Source organism: Nicrophorus vespilloides, unplaced genomic scaffold (genome assembly GCF_001412225.1).
Source record: "Nicrophorus vespilloides isolate i.1.1-1 unplaced genomic scaffold, Nicve_v1.0, whole genome shotgun sequence".
Lineage (NCBI taxonomy): Eukaryota > Metazoa > Arthropoda > Insecta > Coleoptera > Silphidae > Nicrophorus > Nicrophorus vespilloides.
Genome location: NW_017099719.1, coordinates 108,465 through 129,633, shown reverse-complemented (window position 1 = coordinate 129,633; position 21,169 = coordinate 108,465). Strand labels below are relative to the sequence as shown.

The following is a 21,169-nucleotide window of genomic DNA, read 5'->3' as shown; positions in this document are numbered from 1 at the left end:
ATGTAAGTATAAGTTATGTTTTGGTAATTTATTGTTGCAGTAAATATTGTTATTGAATTACATTCTCATAATACTTGTTCTATATACATACAGTAGTAAATTTAAAATATATAAAGGTTCCCATTTATATATTTTTGAAACAGTGTGATTATATAGTTATATGCAAAAAAAAACTACTATTTTTACTTATTTCTAATATTAATTATTACAAATAGTTCTAATCAATGGTTACAAAGAGCATGATAGTACTTAATAATTTAAAGTTAATACAATACAATAGTTTTCATATCTTTCATAAGAAACGTACTATGTTTCTATATAAATAAACTTCTACAATAAAAATAGTCTTAATAATCAAAATAAAGTTTGTTAATTTTTTTTCTATTTATAGACATTTATATCAATTAATATTAATAAAAAAAAATCTTTTGGCCCTATTTCTAACCACTTTAGATGTTTAACAGCCACAACAAATTTTGGTTGGTATGTTTGTGATTTGAACCAACTTTTATAATTTATATAATTAATATATAAATAATTAAAACTACTTATGAATGTATTATGAGTAATCATCAACATCATCATTGGGTGTGGAGGCTGCTTGAGCTTGCTGTGCAGCAGCTTGCAATTGCTCCCATTGTTGTTGGTCTGCAAAGGCTTGTTCTTGTCGCGCTCTAGCAAAAAGTTCCTGCTGCTGTCGAAGTAATTCCTCTTCTGGAATGCCCAAATTTTCCAATCTTGTGCTCTGCCTCCTTCTCTTGGCTGCTACAGCCTTACAATCTTTCAATACAGCCTCAGCTTCAGCTTGATAGTCGCCAAATCCCAATTTCTCCAATGCTTAAAAAAAAAAACATAAATGATCTTAAAGATAAATGTGGTTTAACTTACCCAAAAATATATGCTCAGCATTTATTGTTTTCTTATGCAGTTGGTTACATATCTCATTCGCTTCTGAACTGAGAAGATGTATAAATTCAGTGCAGCAGTTCAACACCAGCTCTCGGGCTTCGTTTGCTATTCTAACAGATGGGACTAGTTCTTTAATCATCTTATTCATACTTGCCCTAGGCAGAGTCAACTCGTCGTCCTCATTGTTCCCTATTGCACTAGATGTATTAGGCGTAGTCATTCTAATAAAATTTATTAATAAATTGTTTGTAAATAAATGAATTTCTAACCTATGATTTTATTGAGAAATATTGGACGAACATACTGGCAACCATGGCAACTTTACAATTTCACAATCTAAAATATAACCAACTTATTCTTATGTTTTGTTGGCATTTCTGCCATTTTAGAGCAACTGCACATGCTTTGCATCACCTCTTTTGCCTAAATCAATTCTCACCCAAGATGGGTATTAAAAGGGAAGGTCGGTAAAAAAGAAGAATTCTCTGCAATGAAGATCATCTAAAGGTAATTATATATTTATATTAATATATTTTACAATATTGTATTATTATTGTAATAAATGCTTAAAAATAAGTACAAAACAAAAACACTCTTATTAAAATTTAGTGATTCGAGATTTTTTTAAATGGACAAATATTTTTACAATTATTTCAATGTAAAAAGTTTGTCATACCCATAAGATTATCCTAGTAATTTCCTGTAATTATGCAACACTATTAAATAAAATGTAGCTCATAGTGCACTGGTCTACGTTTTAGAATGTGTTAATGTATGGGTACGAGGGTTGTGAGTTCGAATCTGCATAACCAAAAAAATCAAACGTGAGTTTTTGGAAGGTCAACTGGGAATAGCTATTTAATTAAATAAAATGAAAATCAACTGAATATTAAGGGCGGCCGTAGTCTTGTGAACCTGTGGTTATGATCGCTTTTATCACGAAAAATTTGAATAAAAATTTGTTTAGGTTGACCTGTGTGAGGGTAGAAATAGGGCAAATAAAGAAAAAAAAACTTAAAAATAAATTATATAATATTTCGCTTAGGTATGTATGATAATTTAAATTGTTGCAAATGTAGTTATTGTTAAGTTTATATCAACATTTAGAACAATCATTAGCGAAGGAGAGAAAATTATATAATAATACAGTTATTGCAATTGCTGCAAACTTCATGTAAAAATATTAGAAAGTTTGTAAATATTACACCAGGTTGCACTGGGTTGTACTTTATGTTTTGGTTTATTTAGGTTATGGTTGTTGGAAAACGAAGTTTGAGCAGTAGTGATTAATAGATGTAAGTATTTATTACTTTAAAAATTATGAAATAATTCACTATAAATATTCAGATTCTGGTGCCAACTTGAAATGTAAACTTTATTTTGACGTTTGGTTTTTTAGGTTACGATCTACCTCACATTTATTATTTTCATACCAAACGAGAAAACATAGCTCTGAGGCATTTTTGAATGCTATGTAATGTGAACTGACATAAGTTATTAATTTTAGATATTCTAACATAATGGATTCTCAATTGACAAATAATAAGAAAAGTTTGCGCAGATCAGTAAGAGTGATTACCCCTGACCAGATCAAAAAGTTAGGATTGGATGTGACATTGAGGAACTTAATTAATAGGCAAACAGGTTAGTACAATTTCAAAGTTTTTAAATTCAGTCTAAGTAAATTGTTATAGGAAGTCAAAATGGTGAAGGAAAATTGGAGAAGGCAGCAAATAATAATATAACTGAAGCAAAATTAAAGATTTCCATTCATAAAAGTAATAATATTGATGAAAAAGTTCCACAGCAAGTAATTGAATCAGGGACTAAATCAGTTGATTCAGTAGATGCTTCACAGAAATCTTCTAGGAGAATCAGTAATAAAAATGTAAATATAATTAAAGCCACTAGAAATAGAGCAAATCTGAAAGGCAATTATGAGAGTGAAGACAATTGTAAAGGAGAGGAATCTCCAAGCCGAAAATTAAGAAGTAATACAAAGGCTGATAATATAGTAAAACCACAAGATGTTGATGTAAAAAATGCAGACAAAAATGTAGATTTTACTGATAAAATTAATTTAAAAGAAACCAAGAAACATGATTTATTAACACCTGAAGATATTTCTACACAGCCTACAGTTCCTATTGAAGATTCTGTTGCAAATGATAATTTAGAAAATATAAACCTTTCAGAGGTGGCAGATATAAAAAAATCGGAATCTTTGAAAGAACGTGATATTAATTATAAAGAAAATGAAGATATAGTTACAAACTCAGAAAGTTTAAAGAATGCTACAACTGATGGTGCTAATAAAATTGAGGAAAATAGAATTAAATTACCAAGTGTAACCAGAAAAAAGAGAATTTCAAGTGAGGCAGTGAACAAGATAAAATTAAGCAGAAATAATAATAAGAAGAAAGAAATACATGAATTTGAAAATGTTGATGAAAATGTGGCAAAAGAAAAACCACAGGAAAAAGATGAAATTTCAAGTGTGAAAGAGCAATCTTTAACAGAAACACCCAGCAAGCCAAATTTAAATAAAACTGATACAGAAGAACCTAGTAAAATTGATGTGAGTGGAGATAGTGCAAATGAAAATATTAGCAGCATTGATTTACCAAGTGTATCTAGAAAAAAGAGAATTTCAAGTGAAGCATTGAACAAGTTAAAATTAAGCAGAAATAATAAGAAGAAAGAAATACATGAATTTGAAAATGTTCATGAAAATGTGGCAAACCAAGAAACACAGGAAAAAGATGAAATTTTATGTGTGGAAGAGCAATCTTTAAAAGAAACACCAAGCAAGCCAAATTTAAATAAAACGGATACAGAAGAACCTAGTAAAATTGATGTGAGTGGAGATAGCGTAAATGAAAATATTAGCAGCATTGATTTACCAAGTGTATCTAGAAAAAAGAGAATTTCAAGTGAAGCATTGAACAAAATTAACTTGAGAAGAAATAATAATAGGAAAAAGGAAACACTTGATTTTGAAAACGTTGATGAAAAGGCACTGAAAATAGATGAAAGTATTGAGCAAAAAGAAATTAAATCTTCTGCAAGTTCAAATATTGCTGTTATTGATAAACCTACTAAAATTGCTGCTGATGAACAGGGCACATTAGAAGAAGATATAAGAAAAGATAAGCCAATGGAAATGATCTATGTAGAACAAGATCAATCTATAATTGAAACACCTAGCAAGTCTCAAAGTTTAAATAATCCTGATTCAGATACACCTATAATTGCTGTGACTGAAAAAGATGCAAAAGAAAATGTAAGTAATTTACGAAGTGGAACTAGAAAGAAGAGGATTTCAAGTGAAGCGTTGAATAAGATACATTTGAGAAGAAATAATAATTCGATAAAAGAGAGGCTTGAAGTGGAAAATGTTGATGAAAATATAATAAGAGATGAAAGTTCATGTATAGAACAAAAAGATCAATCTGTAATTGAAACGCCTAGCAAGTCAACAAGTTTAAATAGTATTGTTACTGATGTAACCACTAAAATGAATGTTGTTGAAAAGGGTTTAAATGAAAATGCAAGTAAAATTAATTTACCAAGTATATCAAGGAAAAAGAAAATTTCGAGTGAAGCATTGAATAAGATAAACGCAAGAAGAAGTAATAGCAAAAAGAAAGAAATACTGGAATTGAAAAATGATAATGAAGTAATAGTTAAAGAAACTCCAATGGAAGTTGATAGTCCATGCAAGGAAATAAAAGTTCATTCATTAAATGAAATTCCAAGCGAGTCAACAAGATTAAATAATGAAATTATTGATAAATCAACTGAAATTGCCGTTATTGAAGAAAACATCAAAGAAAATACTAGCAATATTGATTCACCAAGTTTAGATAGAAAAAAAAGAGTTCCCAATTTAGCATTGAATAAGATAAATTCGAGAAGAAATACTAATAAACATAAGGACATACATGAATTGGATAAAGTTGATGAAAATATAGAAACAGAAAAACAGATGGAAATGAATGAAATTTCATGTGTAAAGCAACATAATGAATCTTTAATTGAAACGCCTAGCACAACTAAAATTTGTGCAGATAATTCTACTGAAATTACTGTTGTTGAAATGGGCACAACTAAAAATACAAGCAAAGTTAATTTAACAAGTGCATCTAAAAAAAAGAGAATATCAATCATAAATAGTAACAGGAGGGTAGAAGCTCTTGATACCGAAAATGACGATGAAAAATGTAATTCTGTTATAAGGCCGAATATAGAGAACACTGAAGAAGTTGAAAGTTCAGATGATGACAATAGGTTGGTAATTGATGAAAATACTTCAAATGATAAATGTAAACTCACTGAATCTGAAGAAAATGTTGGTCTGAATGATTCCATAAACCTAAATATTTCATGTACTTCAAGTCAAATAATTATAGAGTCAAAAAATCAAGTCGAAGCAAAAAATTTAAATGATTCTTCACATCAAAATAATTCCACCGAAATAAATAAACGTTCTAGGATAAAAGAACAAGTTGAAACAAAACTGGATTTGAATAATTCTTCGAATTTAAATAATTCAAATAATTTGGAAAAACGTAGACGATCAACAAGACAAGTAAATAACTCAAATGCAACAAGTAGAACTTCCAAGAGGAATTCAATAAGCAAAACAAAAGACATTGTTGTTGAAGCTGAAATACAAAATGCGAAAGCTCATCAGATAAACGAAGCAAAACTTGAAAAAATAAAACTCAAATCTGAAAATAAGAAAGATAATGCATTTTTGAAATTAGAAGATGATAAAGTGTCAAAAAAAGATGATAATATAAATAATAGAGGTGATGAACAACCTAATGACTTAGTCGTGGAAAACGCTAATGAAAAACGAAACAAAATAGCGACAGGCCGAAAAAAAATATGTACTTCAGAAAATAAAGTAACTCTAGAAGGTAAAGATATATTACAATGTGAAGAAATGAATGTAAAGCGCAGCAAAAGAACCTCAGTGAGGCGAAAGGAAGGTGACAAGTCAATAAATGAAGACAGTGATTGTAAGTTGCAACAACCACCGTTGGTGGTTTTAAGCATCGATGATACATTTAGTGAGAACATTAAGTCTAAAGATGATGAACCGGAACCGGAAATTAAAGGAACCTGCAAGAAAGTATCTGAAAGGATAAAAGATACTATGGATGATACAAACGCAAAAGTTAGTAATACTAAATTAAAAGAGTCTCTTATAAAATCAGGCGCAACGGAAAACGAAGTTAATGTTTCAGTAAATGAAATAAATAAATGTGATAAAAAGAGATTTTCTGGTTCATCAAAAGTTACACCGTCGAGGAAGAATGCTAATAAGAATAGTTCGAACGATAATGAAATTAAACCTGTGCAAAAGAAAATAACAGATTTCTTAATTTTCAAAGAAAAACCGAAACCGGATATTGAAACAAACGTTGCTAAATGTAGAAAACGCAAAGCATCTATTGACATAATAGAGTGCGAATCAGATGAACATGATGATGCAGCAAAAAATAAATCAGTTAATGATGAAACAGAATCTAAAAACCAAATTGATAATACAAAAGGTTTAAAGACTCGATCCAAAAAAGCAGTTGCCAATATTGAAGACGACCAAATCAAGAACAAAAATAAATGTACTACAAGAAAATCTAAACGAGTCAAGTCTGAAATAGGTGTATTAAATTATAAAAAATTGGAGAATTCTGAACCGGATTTGTTTAAAGGAAACGAAAACGAAATGGATAAAGAAACAAACAATGTAGCAGAACCTGATACTGCCAATGTTATAAATGATAAAGATACTATTGCGTTGAATTCAAAAGGTAATAAGAGAAAACGATCAAATATTGACGATTTCTTAAATCCTACTAAAAAACTAAAAGAAAACAGCTCAGAAAATGTAAAGAATGATGAAGTTAAATCTATATTTGAAATATACAATACTGGTGCCCAGCATAAAAAATTAACACAACATTATTCAAGTGAATTGAAACTGATGTATGCTGAATTGTTAAAAAAGTAAGTACGTTTATGTTTTGTTTTATTCATTTATTAATATTAATTTAAATTATAGACCAGGTCGTAAATTTGGTAAAATTTCTGGTACAGTTGTTTGTGCGTTGTGCGACCAAAGTTTTAATAACTCTCTTTGGACGACTCACAAATTGAAGCATAATAATTTAGCATGGCGCGTTGGCGAACAGCCATTGGTAAGTTAGAATGTATAAAACATTTCTATATTTATTGCTCATTATTATATTTTTGAATTAGAGTTTAGAACCTCCTGTGATTACAAACATATTAAATGCAATGTACAAGGGCCGCAACAAATTATGTTGTCACAGGTGCAACGAAACAAAAAAATCGGTATTTGGTTTTTTATGTCATTTTGTAGCTTGTGGAAAAAGTGAACAAGAAGTGGAAGAAATGAAAGTTACATGTGAAGTTTGCGCAACTAAAATATTGCCATATTTATATTGGTTACATTACAAAATTCATATGAAGCCAGAAAAAACAGAGCCTATTACGACCGAAGATAATGATATTACAACAGAATCACCATATAAATCACGAGTTGCTGCTAAAAAGTATGTATTTTACTAATCAATTAGATGTTTATTATAACTAATTAATTATCGTTATAGGGCAAATGCTATGATCAAATCTGTCAGCAATTATTTGAATGGAGCTGATGTAAGTTTATGCATATCACAATAAAATTGGTATTTACTTATTACTTTTTAAATTTTGTTTTAGGATCGATATTTCGTTAAAAATGTTTTTAAAAAGTCAGACTTGGATGTTGTTTTAAATAAGGAAATTTCATCTAAAGGATTTGTGCTTTGTCCATTTGATGGTTGTGAGGCGAAAATGGAAAATGTTGATAAAATTATTACACATTTTGAGGAATGCACGTATAAACCCGAAGAGGTAAGAATTTCGTAATATGCTGTGTACATAATATATTAATATGCTTTAATATAGGTATACATGTGCAAAAAGTGCTTTCATTACAATAAGGTAAGAGCAGACATGATAAACCATGTCCAAGTGCATCAGAAGAAAACGAAGCGTAAAAACGATGACGGCGAATTCAATGCAAATGCTAGTGATTCGTCTGAGGACAGTGATAATGAAGATAATAATAAATCTATTACTACTAATAAAAGTAAAAATAACCAAAGTGTTTGTAAGTTATACCACTTACTCCGATACTAAAATAAATATATTAATTTCTAATTTTTAGCTAAATCTTATAAGTTCGCTTTTTTGGGCCAGAAATACAACAAATCATCTCTGTATGGAGCATTGTGCAACAGAAATTACGTATGGATGTTGCAATTGTAAGTATCGTAAATCTCCAAAGTTTATATAATGTATTTTTGTATAAATTTCAGCTGTAAAGATAATTTTAATGATAAAAAAATATTTATGAAGTTTGCGTTTTCGAGCAAATATGTAAATGCAATGGATCCGGTGGATATAAGCAATTACTTGCCAACAATTAAACGTTCTATCAATATGCAGCAGAATATTATAGATTTTTGTCAAAATGAGCCAAAGTTAAAGGAAAATTGTAAAAAATATAAATTGTTTGAAACGGAGAGTAACCAGACAAGTATTTAAGGTCCACTGCGTATTTTACTATTTTCGTATTTAACTTATCTGTTTTAGGTACAAATATATATTGCGGAGGCCCAATAAGTGCAACAACTTGGGCTCCAACTCCATATGACTCTGACACATACAACCAAGTGTTAGCAGTTGCATTGAACTTAGATGCTGAGAAGAGGTACACTTTCTCTGAGATTAATACCGATAAAGGTTTACTGCAATTCTGGAGTTTTGGGAATTTGAATTCTCGGACATTAAAAGATGTGCTGGAACCGGAATTAGCATTTTGCATCGGACATAATTATGGGTATGTTACCTGTATGGAATGGTGTCCTTCTGGGTGTTACGATGAAGATAGATTAGGATTGCTCTGCATATGCTGTTCCGATTCTTTCGTTTATGGATTATCTGTAAGCCAGCCAAGTAGAGTAACGTATGTTTGAATTTTTAATTGAATTCCCAAATCTAATTATTTATTTCAGTAGCAAAATGCTTAACGCTAAGCCGGCGTTTAAATTTTCTTTGAATAAATGGCGAGACATGGATTTAGGAGATTGTAATTTTCATCCCACGACTATTTCATGGTCTAAGGTAGATTATTAATTAAAATAACTTGACATGTATTCAAACCGTAAATATTTATTTAGTCTGCAGGACATAAATACATTGCTATTGGCTATTCAAACGGAGTCGTTGCATTATTCGATTTAAGCACTGAATCTGAATTATTAAGAATGGAAATTGACGATTTACCAGTTTACTTTCCTTATAAGACGTTTTTGGCGCATACAGATGCTGTAACAGGTATTTATTAACATCATCCATATAGTATCATATTTCATATCATACTTTTCTGAATTTCAGGATTACAACTATTTCATCTAAACGGTGGTAACCGTTGGTTGGTTACTGGTTCTAATGATCGTATGGTGAAATTTTGGGATTTGCAGCAAACTGTAATTCCAATTTATATTAATCAACGGACATATGTTAGTCAACTGTTGTGGCTTATTAATTATGTTGGCACAATCGATGCGCATAAGGACTTTCTCAGTTCCCGTACGTATTTGAAATACTAGTGAATGATAACCAATTAATATATTTTTTCTTCAGTGTTACAAAGTACAACGGTATCTCACATTCGAGAGTTTGCTGGCAGTGTTAATAATGTGTTGATGTATTCTGGAACTTCGGTGAATTCCATAAGTTGTAATGAGTGGTCTAGTATCATAGTTCAAGGCAACGAAATGGGCGAAGTGATTGGTTGTCATTTTAACAACTTTTTCTCAAACGCGCCACCAAAGAGATTTGTAAGATGTTTTTACTCCTTATATAATATGTTTTACTAATTCAACACATGAATTTGATTTGCAGTATATTAGCAACATTGGGTTAGAAGGAAAACTGGCTACAGTTAATAAAGATACAACAGTTTATCCTACCTATAAAGATGTTTGTGATAATTTTAACGCAGTTTCCAATGATTATGATATGGTATGTATTATTCCAATATGTAATAATTTGTGTTATATTTGTCTTGCTTTGTTTCAGAAATATTATTTGAAAGTGATTAGAAAGTCGGAGGCTCTTGTCGGCACTAGGGGACCTCATTCATCTCCTAAACCTAATATATTCCCTATACAAGCAGTGACGCAAATTTCGGTTAATCCAAACCGACATAGTTACTATTATACTGCTGCAGGATATAAATTAGGTTTTGTTAAGATTTTCAAAATGAGAATGTTTCAATCCAATTAATATTTTATATATTAATATGCTATATTATTTATTTTATTAATAAATATTTTTATATATTTAATTTCTGTTTTATTAATTATTAATATTGAATAAATATTTGTTATATTTTGTATTTTAAAGAAACACAAGTTAAATAAAAGTCTTTTATTACTATGTCTACATGGTATAAAAAATATATACAAAAATTAAAAATTATATTTTATTCCGGAAGGAATTCATCTGCTGGAACTTTCGCTAAGTAATTATCAATTTCTTGGCGGATGACTTTGTTTGAATAGTCATTGAAAATCGGATTGATTGCGTCCATAACCAAACGTGGGTTCTCGTTATAGAAGTTTGTGATTAAATCAGCTGGAAAGAATATGTATTTAAAACTGGTATTGCTTTCTGGAAACTTTATTTACCTGAGAATTGCAACTGGGGATTCTTTGAAACAATTTTGATAACACCGTCGCCGACGCGGAACTTCGTATCGAATTTGTCGATAGCGAAGAACTCGATGCCATCCTTCTCGAAACGTTTGAACTGTGCGCGCATGTACATTTGAATGTTAGCTGCAATAAAATAATGCATATCATTCCGTGCAAAATTAGAAAACGAAAGTTGTAATGACCACTGCAGCAACAGCGATGGCACTTTCGTTTTATGTAATTAATTATAATAATAAACGACAGCAGGAAGTTATTACACATTTAAAGAGAGACTTACTAAAGTTTCCTTTGAAGAGTCCGCGACTTCTGAGGGGAATGATTAGCAATTGACCTGTGACATCGTGTTCCATAGACATCTCGCATCGTGGAACTGTTAATCTGATCTCTCCTACCATCTTATCAATATCGGCTCTGAAAATTTGCGATTTTATTGATCTGTTAATATTTAAGGCTTTCTTAGTTGTACTTCAAATCGTCGATGATTACGCCCTTGAGTCCGGTAACTCTAACATCTCTCATTACGGCCTTGATGCTGACTAATTCGTTCAAAGTTCTATCGACGGAGGTGACATTGATGATCAATGGATCGATTCCCGGAAAATCCAGTTCTGGGACTCCGGACACAAAGTAGGGCCGAGCGTGTTCGAAGGCATCCAGAAGACATTTCGTGTAATCTTCCGATGACTTCTTGCAAACGGATGCGGATACTCTTTCAGCTGTAGTAAATTTAAATTGTTAATTATTAGGCATTAATTAGAGTTTTATTAAAGAGTATCAAGGTAAACGTGTATATCATACGCGTCAAACTTTATAGGACACAAAAATAAAGCCAACAACCTTGAGAACTCCGAAATAAACAACATCAACATAGCTGGTAAGGCGCAGCAATCGTATTTACTTTCACGTTCTTTTTAGATGTAGAGAAAGTGTGTTGCATTATTTCATATCATTTTGATGCTTTATTTACATTCCGATATCCAGTTTATTCAAAGGAACATGTATATTAACATTGTTTATTAGTTATTATTATTTAATTATTACATATAATTAATACATATGATTAAAATATTACAAATTGGCCCATCAAAGAAAGAATTTAAAATATGCTGTATATAAATAAATGTTATTAACAGTTGTAATGTGTTATAGAGAATAAATGTATAGCTTACGTAGAACTGCAGGATGAACTACTTGGAAGGTAAGAGCAAGACCGAAAACCAGGAGCTTGATCATGTTTCCGTGCGTTGCGAATCTGTGTTGGAGACTTGGCGGAAAGCAAAAGTGAAAACGGTTTTATCCTAAACCCCCCTTTAACCAACCTCGCTCAACTATAAAAAACAACATATCAAACAACTTATTGCGTCATTCCAAAAGAAAATTGGGCATTTAATAGATTCTTTATTCATCTTTAAATGTTATTATGTGTTTGAAATTAATGAGCCATGTGCATCGAATTATCATATAATACAAATATGTCCATAAATTATTAGTTTATTATTATTCTTATTGAAAGTAGTATTGTGGAAATTTGCATTCATCAAATATAGTTTACATTTAATTCCAAAATAAAGGTTTTAGATACAAAATTTTTTGAAGATGAAAAAGCAAGCAAATTGTTTTAGGTATTAGATACTTGGCCCGTAGGATAATTATAGCTTAAAAAAAATATTATTTTAAAATACTATAAAAAAACTCCTAAGCACGTGTCTCTTTGTCTTCATCGGGAATCCAATGGTATGTTCTTATATAGTCGCTATCAGGTGGATATAAAAATCATATTTCTATCTTTCACATCATATCGATTTATAAGGAACTAGCATGTTCCTGTTATATGCAAAATTATTGATATTGTTAAATAATGAAAATAATGATTTGGGAAAAGTAAGATTTATTTATGATTATAAATCATCTAAAAGAGTTTGTTATTTGCAAAGTGAAACGTGAAATAGACCTAAATGGAATAATAGAAAAAAAGACATGAAACTTAGTAGTTCTTAAAAAGAAAGCACTTGTGCAACCCACGCAACATTTGGTAAATTGAATCGCATGAACTCTAATGACTCCTGAACAACGTGCAGGAGACAATTTCACACTTTCTTTCTCACGGACGACATCAATCGAAATCAAAGCACTCGCATGTCCCGTAGAAATTTCCTTCCTATCAAAACACAAAGCACTTTTTATTTGCAGAATTGCACACAATGTACACAATCTCCCGTAATTACTACCACCACTTTTTTAATCCCGCCGCTAATTGGAAGCTTTCCAATTTCCGTTTTCTTCCGGTTTCGTTTTAAACAAATCATCTCCACATCATTAGCCGATTGAAAGTATTAATCAATTACGCAATTGCAATCATCAATTCCAAATGCAACGCAACTCATCAATTTCACTTAATTAATAGTAGAAATTAAATTGGTTTTCGTATATTATTTTTTTTAAATAAATATATTTATTATAATTTATGAAATATACAGTATAAATAGAATAAATAGAAACACAGAACATTTATGGGAAGAGTTCCGCAGTTGAAAACTTCAAAGTAATTTTATTGGAAATGTCGGTGAATTTCGCTGCAAGCGATCGTTGCAACGGAGGCCTGATTTCGTTCAAGAGAATATCGTTGCTGTCGTTGATCGCATCGTTCGCCGCTTTTCCTAACGCTGCGTTGCCATTGAACAAATTTTCTAAGACGATGTAACTGTGTCCAATGGTGATATTCAGATCCATACCATCGAATTTCAAAAACTCCTGACCATCATGTTGGATGCGATTGCCTTTTAATACAGCAGAGAACGCGTAATCCGCTAAAAAAATCAAGAAATTAAACTGATTTTCTCTCTTGCCTAATGTATTTTTACTCACTGAAATTTCCAGATACAGGACCTTCACCTAACAGATTTAAAATCACAAATTTCGCATCGATTTCATATCTTCCAGCGAAATTCAGCTTAGGCAATGTCACGATGAATGCGAATCGGTTTTTAGGTATGTTTGCCCTGCAAAGTTATATGATTAATTTTAGTTATGAAATCAATCTTTGGTTTACCTTAAATCTTTAATTTCAAAATTAGACGCGCCCCAAACTTTCAGTTGCGTTATGTTCGCGGAGAGTCCGTTCGATCTCAGTTTAATCTCATCTAATTCCAAAGGCTCCAAAGGTGGCACATCCAATTCCGGTATTCCTGTTGCAAGGACACCCTTCAAACTATGCACTGAATTTTTTATGCATTCAGCCAGCTTCTTATCGTTCGATTTGCACACATGGATGTAATCGGCTGGAAAAAAAAGAGTGCAAGTTTGTTCTTAATATACGTTAATTGCTTGATACAATTAAAACTATATTTAGCAACCAATCAAGGAAAAATCCTTGATCAGCATATTGGTCACAATTTAGTAATATCAATTAAATAAAATGATAATTATGATTTTAATTCAAATGTTTATATTAGGATGGAAACAACAGTTGCAACAGTGTCTTTAGTAACTTTACTTCTATAAATACATAATGTATTTACATAATCTTATAATTGTTGCCATAAATATTACTATTATTATGATTAATAAATACATTAATTGCAACATGATAAACTTACGAATGGCACAATAGCAACTGCTAATTAATGCAACGAGGCAGATCAGTCTAGAAATGTTACACATGCTGATGGAACAAGTCGCACGAAGAAATCTCATTTTTTTTTATTACGAAACTAAAGACGCCGCTGAGACGCTAAAAACGATTAAAATCTAGCAGACAAATGCACGCATTTTATAAGAAGCAACTGTGAATCCTTGAAACCAATACAGCTTAATTACAAAATAACTTTCGGCCGGCAGAGGAAAACTTACAGGCTATTTTATATTTCCGGTTATTCTTTATTTCTAAAGGTCGCAAAATGGTCGAAGGTCCTTATATTACAACAATTATATATTTACGTGTATATTTAAAGCAGGTGTCGTTCGATCTTTGGAAATTGAACGACAAAAACAACAATTTATATAGCAATAAGTTATGTCAGTAAAATGCTAAAATGCATTGTGTTTACATTGTTCACCATAGGTTTTTTCGATTTTTCACCTTCAAAAGTAATTTTAAAATAAAATTTTCAACGATTTACAAAATTATTAAAAAGTAAAAAAAAAAATATTTGGTAGTATATTATTATTATTATAAAATTGGACATTGAAAAAATGGTTAAAAACAAGGTTACAATGTTTTCGAGGACTTTTAAAGATGACTGAATTTCGACCTGAATTTAATAATTAGGTAAACGAGAAATCCAGATTTTTTTTCATTTGCTTATTTTTCAACAAATATTGTAGTTACTGATAAAACATTTTCTGTTCTTTGCATTTCGCATTTGAGTGAAAATTTTCCATGAAATATTTCAAAATTATAAAAATCAAAATTGGTCATTTATTTCGACTACAAAAATTGGATTGCAAAACTTTCTTAGTAGACATTAGTTCTCCATTCTAAACCAACTAAATTTATCTATGCAAGGAAACATAACATTTTTTTCATGAGACCATGAAAATGAAACTTCGTAAATGGATTCGAAGAATAGAATCAAAAGTTTTTGAAATGATTACTGATTATTATAAAACCATAACTACTGAAAGGTTTTATACCACTGGATAATTTGTCAATATAATTCAATTGAGCCGCAATAGAAATTGGTGGGACAAGTGGCAAAAACAACTTATTTTTTTAAGTATGTTTATTTTTGTCACTTAAGTAAAGAATTATTGGGCTGGTTATATAAATATATGTGGGGTTCGGACCCCTATGGCCCTATAATAAATTTCATTCTAATTACAAATAAAGTACATGAATGTAGAAAATATATTTTTGTGCTCATATGCAGCCAAATATGCGTTTCATTTGAATATGTAATAGATTAGATTAGGTGTTCAAATGTTGATTTATTATTTATTGTATGAAATCGATATGCTTCAAGAAATACGTGTGATAAAAACGAACAAATTTAACAAGTTTTATATAGTACATAACAACCGGATTTATTTGATCTTTGTTTGGAGGTCGCGGTCATGATATTTTGTGAGATCACCAACATAAGACAACAAAAGTACAGTAAAATAATTGTCACATAATATGGGTAATAAGTATAGTGGTAATAATAAGATTTGAAACTAAAATGTTTATGTATTTTTTGTTAAAATGTTTAATTGATTTTTGCTACAGAAATAATATTTTTCAGATATTTTAGCCAATAATTAGACCAAAAATAATATATAAATTAATAATACCTTCTTTATTTTTATTGAGTTTTGGCAAATTATTATATAAATATAATTATTAGAAAAATTGTTAATAATCCCTACTAAATTTGATTTTAGTTTGATATCTATTTCATGTGATCAACTCTACGAGCAGCAAAAAATGTATAATACAATTTAATGTTCACAAGTACTTCAACTAATTAATATGTATTATCAATAATCTAATCTTTATCTATGCAAATAAGCAAACTAGATAGCAGGTTAAATAAACATTATTAAACAATTTGCAAAACAGGAAGCTAGTTATTAAGGACAAGCCGCTGCAAATAATGCGACTGCAAAAAATTATTAACGTCAGATTTTAAGTTATTTCTGGATACTGTTGACTCAGTTGGTTAATGAAATTGCATGCTAAATATTATGTAAGGAATATTGTTCATGCATTTCTTCATTAGTGTTTTCAAAAAGTATCACTCAAAGTATTTAATATTTTCAAGGATTGCATTAATTGAAAAATGGAATGTTATGTTTGAACATTTAATTTTATGTTTTAACTCTTAGTTTTTATTAAAAAAAAAATTCTATTAATTCTACATTTCGTCACAAAATACGAATAAATTTGATATTTTTGATTTGATATTTTTTATACATTGAACAATATCGATCTATTTTAAAACTAATATTTGTATCTTTCTGAAACCATAAACCATACCCTATAATTCTAGAAAACATCTTTTGATCAATTTTTAATTGTTAAATAATAATCAATAAATCAGTCACAATTTGTAGATTTGCTTGTATATCTTGTTAGATGTTTTTCTGTTTGTTTTACTTTCATATCATTTATACATTGAACAATATCGATCTATTTTAAATCTAGTACAGTGGAACCTCGCTTTGTCATTAGTAATTATCACCTAATTTAAATTTAAGAACGTTTCAAATATTTCCACGTCTTATTACTAGATTACTAGGTTAATGCAAATTGTATACCAGATAGAATTATACTTCATACACAGCAAAACTTCAAAGGGTCTTAATGTAAACCTCTTGAATGTTTGCCACTCACAAAAGTAACTAATTAGTTTGGCTTCATACATCAACTACATACACTCAAAGAAAACATATTTTTTTAGAAAATTCGTAAATAAATATGATATAATAATAGAGATTTATCCGGATAAGAAAGGTAGATAAATATATTGTTATTATTACCGTATTATTTTTAATACACTTGTGTTATCTCTTTTTTTTTTCATTGTATTTTGATTCAATAAAATACTCCAAATATATTAGACAAATATTTTTGTTTTGTTTTGATCGTATTTGAAAAAGAATATTTCTGATTGAAAACCATATATTAATGAAATAAATCATGGTTTTTATTTTATTTTATAAAATTAAATAATTGTTATTTGATTTACAAGTTTTGAAACAATATTTATTTTTTTTTTATAAATTATATAAGAGAATAAGAGAAGAAAGAAGCATGGAATGATAATAATGTCATAGTTAGAATTTGTGTAATTGTGCTAATATTTATTTATAGTACTCTTTATTTAGTAAGATATTGTTATCTATATGATTTTCATAGGAAATTAAAATAAGTTTAATGACATTCTGAGACACGTAATTATACACACAAACACATGTCAGTTGGCCGTCGCGGCGCTTTTTCTCCCACCCCGAGAGAATTCTCTGTGATTGAGTTTCAGTTCGCTCGTGAAATTGAAACCGCGAAGGTGAAACAATTGCATGCAAAAAAAAAAGGATGTCACTTTTATCTATAATTGTAGTATCAATTTCCGTACAATGCGTTTCGTGTTTTACCTCGTATTTCAAAAATCCGCAAATTACATTACCGAAATGCTGTCCGTTCGACGAACACTTAGAATTTAATGGAATATACAACTGCGTGTACAGTGAAGAATATTTCCAAATATTTACGGAATCTGTTCGCAATTTTACCAGCTGTTCCTCTAAGTGCATAGATTTTTTGGTGAATGATTCTAAACACACCTTAGTTGAGTACGATTGTTACAAGCGAACGTTTCAATCCGTCGAGTATTTGGCATATCCGAAATGCTGCAGATTGGGTTTTCAGTATGAGGAATCGGAGCATCGATGCATCAAAAGCAACAGAGTGATGAACTTGGAAGGATTCACCGTCTTCAACATCAGTCTTTCGCATTGTCCTTTGAAGACGCATGCCATAGTCGATTACGTCGATTACGATGATAATTTAAGAATAGATTATGGTTTGGTGGCATCTTTGTCGAACAGAAATTTCCAATACGGAAGTTATTGTTTGGATGAAACGTCTAATAGTACAAACTTAGTTAGAGCATGCCAAAAATATGAAGATGTCTGTAAAACGTCTTTTGATGATAATAAAATATTATGCATTCGAAAATGCTGCCCCGATGGCCAATCTTATAAAAATGGCAAGAAATGCGTGAAAACTTTCAATCATGGAATTCAATTGAAGAAAAATTTCTTCCACACCAATGAAGGAGGTACGTAAAATGGAAACTTTCCAATTGATTCTTTATTTCTTTATTGATTTTCAGATAAATTTGCAATAATTCAATCTCATGAAGGAACAAAATATCCTTGGAAACCGGAGCACTTGTGTGAGGTGGATAAAATTGGCAATTTGAAGTGTGTTATACGCAATGAGACTAAAGCGTACAATTCTTTGGACGCTGTTTACTGCACCGAGGCTCGAGAGACCAAAGGTGTTATACAGCAAATGGTATTCCTATATTTTAACAAGGACTTAAACAAACCTGATATGGATTTCGTCGTTAGTAGCATCCTGTTATTAATATCCGCCTTCTTCCTTGCATTGACTCTAATTACATATTTGCTCACCTCAAAGTGGATGAAACTTTTCGAGAAGGCAAATAGCTGCTATTGTTTAATAACGTTTGTTGCTAATGTAACGATATCTATAGTCAAATTCAAACCTAGTCATTTGTGGAGCTACACTTCATGTGTGTCTTTGGGTAAGTCTGCTTCGAATTTGCTATACACATATATTTAACATCCTGCGTACACAACATAAAATACTTTACGACCCGGTAAATTTGTTCCGTTTCCTTCTAATCAAACCAAATAGTTCATAAATATCATTTATCGTTGCCATTTACTTATAAGATCAGCATATTGGGTGATGTCAATTAAAGTTAAATGCAACAGCGATTAAAATATAATTTACTTTACCAAAATAATTGTTTATAGTATAAAAAGACTGCGATTTATTTATATCATGTTTACATTTCGTAATATATAATTCTAGGATATACGAATTTGCAATTATTTCTAAGATATTTGGATGACGACTAACTGTTTACTTAATGTTTACTTAATCAATAATGACAAACAGAATTAGCGTCTGATTAAAGAAACAATATAAATGACTCCAATATATCTCATATAAATTATTTACTTTATTTATAGTTTAGTATAATTTAATTATAATTGAAATTACTTAGTAAGTAATCATTCCACTCAATGAAATGAAAACAATTTCTTAGCAATATACCACAACAAACTTTCACACAATTTTCTCGATTGAAACATTTAAAAGAGAAACCTCCTAAGACAAACAAATACTTGATTTAATATAATTCTAAATTTGCGAACAACATTCCCAAACTCAGACATTTATTGTGTTCAAACATTGTTTATTTATTGAGTACTTTGTTGATAGTCAAAATTCGTTCAATTTCTTGCAAATATTTATTAAAAATAACATATTTATAGTTACCATATGTAGACTATAAATATAAATTGTATTGTTTATAATATGTATATAATCACTTTAGGTTTGAAAGGTTAAAATACATCAATATGTTGGATTTACAAGCTACAATGAATCAATAAGTATTCAGGTTATATGCGTTTCTATTTCAGTAGACATTGGGCAAACAGTAGCAAATTGTGAACAGATGTTGATCTTTCGAATTAACTTGTATTTTGCTAGTATTATTTATTGTTTAAACTTTATCTTTTAAACAAAAAAAAATATGTATTTTTTAAATAAATTAATTAATTAAATCGAATCAGTTAAAAAAATGTAGGGAATAAAAGAATCGGTTATAATAAAACATTGGTAAATTTAGATACTACGTCAATCATTATTTCTTAAAATATTCATTTAACTGTGTTAAAGGAAACAGTGGGAATTCTTTCGGATTTTAAGCGATTTGTAATGCTAAGTAGATACGTTTTCATTTAATAATCTGTATTAGCTAATTTTTGCAGAAAAATAATAAATAAGTGATGTGATGCGGTGTTATAAAATATAAACGTGTACGTAATTTATTGGTTTTTGCGGTATTTATAGTTTAATAAAAATATATTGCGCTAAATATTTACAACACGTTTATGATTTTGTATTTTTACGTTATTTAGATATCAATGTTTACGTTCCGCCAAAAACTCAATTGATTAACTATTGCCGCCTTGCGTTCTGATAACGATTCAAAGATATTAATTACTAATCGTTTACCAATTAATTAGTGTATTTTTCAAAATATGTTATCTTAATGTTCAGTTGATTTACATTATTTTAACCTGAAACACACATTTATGCTTACGAAGTAATAATTATATAAATAAAAAGATCTGCAACGTCTCTGTAAAGTTTCTGAAATATTTCAATATAATCAAAACATTTCTATAAGGTTTATATGACATTTCTAAAGCAATGCTTCTTGAAATAAAAAACGCATAACTTCAAAACCGTATAAAAAGAGTACACATAAAAAGTGGACCGAGTGTATGTTAAATTCCGTATTACTGACAGAATAACTTTGAAAATATTGATTAAAATAAACAAAATACTTAGTTACAAATACTTTTCAATGTAGACATCACAATTATTTAATAAAAAACGATAAAAGAAACAAATGCAACAAAACAGATAGTGCATCTTCCAAAAATATTATATTTTATTAAGAAATTATCAATTTTAGTTTGGACAGTTAACTTTTTATCATTATATATTTCTTTGTAACAAGTTAGAGCTTTTAAAATTTTGTTCGTAAGTCCGGGAGATCGCAAGTTGGGATATTCCTGTATTAGGTTTTAATTGAAAGTATATTTTTATATACAACCATTCAAACATAAATAAGACAATCATTTAATAAATTTGTATATTGAATGTGAAATAATGATTAAACCAATGTCTGCCCCTTATGGTACTA

The 21,169-nt window shown here is 29.7% G+C and overlaps 5 protein-coding genes across 7 annotated transcripts; 2 read left to right on the top strand and 3 right to left on the bottom strand.

Moving 5' to 3' along the window:
• Positions 1-410: 410 nt before the first annotated feature.
• Positions 411-1,368, bottom strand: LOC108565361 (protein Dr1). 3 transcript variants are annotated; one of them, XM_017924783.1, is made up of 4 exons: positions 1,349-1,368; positions 1,210-1,245; positions 889-1,130; positions 411-837 (listed from the first exon to the last, which is right to left on the bottom strand). In XM_017924783.1, the coding sequence occupies exons 2-4, from the start codon at positions 1,221-1,223 to the stop codon at positions 560-562; spliced, it is 534 nt and encodes a 177-aa protein (XP_017780272.1). In that variant the 5' UTR covers positions 1,224-1,245; positions 1,349-1,368; the 3' UTR covers positions 411-559. The 3 variants fall into 3 exon arrangements, with proteins under 3 accessions (XP_017780272.1, XP_017780273.1, XP_017780274.1); XM_017924784.1 differs by lacking the exon at positions 1,349-1,368 and having other exon boundaries at positions 1,179-1,297; XM_017924785.1 differs by lacking the exon at positions 1,349-1,368 and having other exon boundaries at positions 1,214-1,290.
• Positions 1,369-1,592: 224 nt separating this feature from the next.
• LOC108565356 (MATH and LRR domain-containing protein PFE0570w) lies at positions 1,593-10,281 on the top strand. The gene is made up of 18 exons (XM_017924779.1): positions 1,593-1,733; positions 2,417-2,553; positions 2,604-6,577; positions 6,617-6,927; positions 6,983-7,118; positions 7,180-7,496; positions 7,554-7,602; positions 7,666-7,839; positions 7,894-8,098; positions 8,156-8,252; positions 8,307-8,527; positions 8,584-8,956; positions 9,006-9,114; positions 9,171-9,327; positions 9,388-9,582; positions 9,637-9,833; positions 9,898-10,017; positions 10,075-10,281. Exons 1-18 carry the CDS (start codon positions 1,684-1,686, stop codon positions 10,279-10,281), a joined length of 7,029 nt encoding a protein of 2,342 aa, XP_017780268.1. The 5' UTR covers positions 1,593-1,683.
• A 160-nt stretch (positions 10,282-10,441) lies between these two features.
• LOC108565358 lies at positions 10,442-12,012 on the bottom strand. The gene is made up of 5 exons (XM_017924781.1): positions 11,882-12,012; positions 11,179-11,428; positions 10,990-11,123; positions 10,686-10,835; positions 10,442-10,632 (listed from the first exon to the last, which is right to left on the bottom strand). Exons 1-5 carry the CDS (start codon positions 11,943-11,945, stop codon positions 10,481-10,483), a joined length of 750 nt encoding a protein of 249 aa, XP_017780270.1. The 5' UTR covers positions 11,946-12,012; the 3' UTR covers positions 10,442-10,480.
• A 1,208-nt stretch (positions 12,013-13,220) lies between these two features.
• On the bottom strand, positions 13,221-14,406 carry LOC108565359. Its single transcript, XM_017924782.1, has 4 exons — positions 14,309-14,406; positions 13,762-13,990; positions 13,578-13,711; positions 13,221-13,519 (listed from the first exon to the last, which is right to left on the bottom strand). Exons 1-4 carry the CDS (start codon positions 14,403-14,405, stop codon positions 13,221-13,223), a joined length of 759 nt encoding a protein of 252 aa, XP_017780271.1. The 5' UTR covers position 14,406.
• A 1,422-nt stretch (positions 14,407-15,828) lies between these two features.
• On the top strand, positions 15,829-19,304 carry LOC108565355. The gene is made up of 4 exons (XM_017924778.1): positions 15,829-15,832; positions 17,981-18,472; positions 18,527-18,964; positions 19,258-19,304. The coding sequence occupies exons 1-4, from the start codon at positions 15,829-15,831 to the stop codon at positions 19,302-19,304; spliced, it is 981 nt and encodes a 326-aa protein (XP_017780267.1).
• The last annotated feature ends 1,865 nt before the right edge of the window (positions 19,305-21,169 follow it).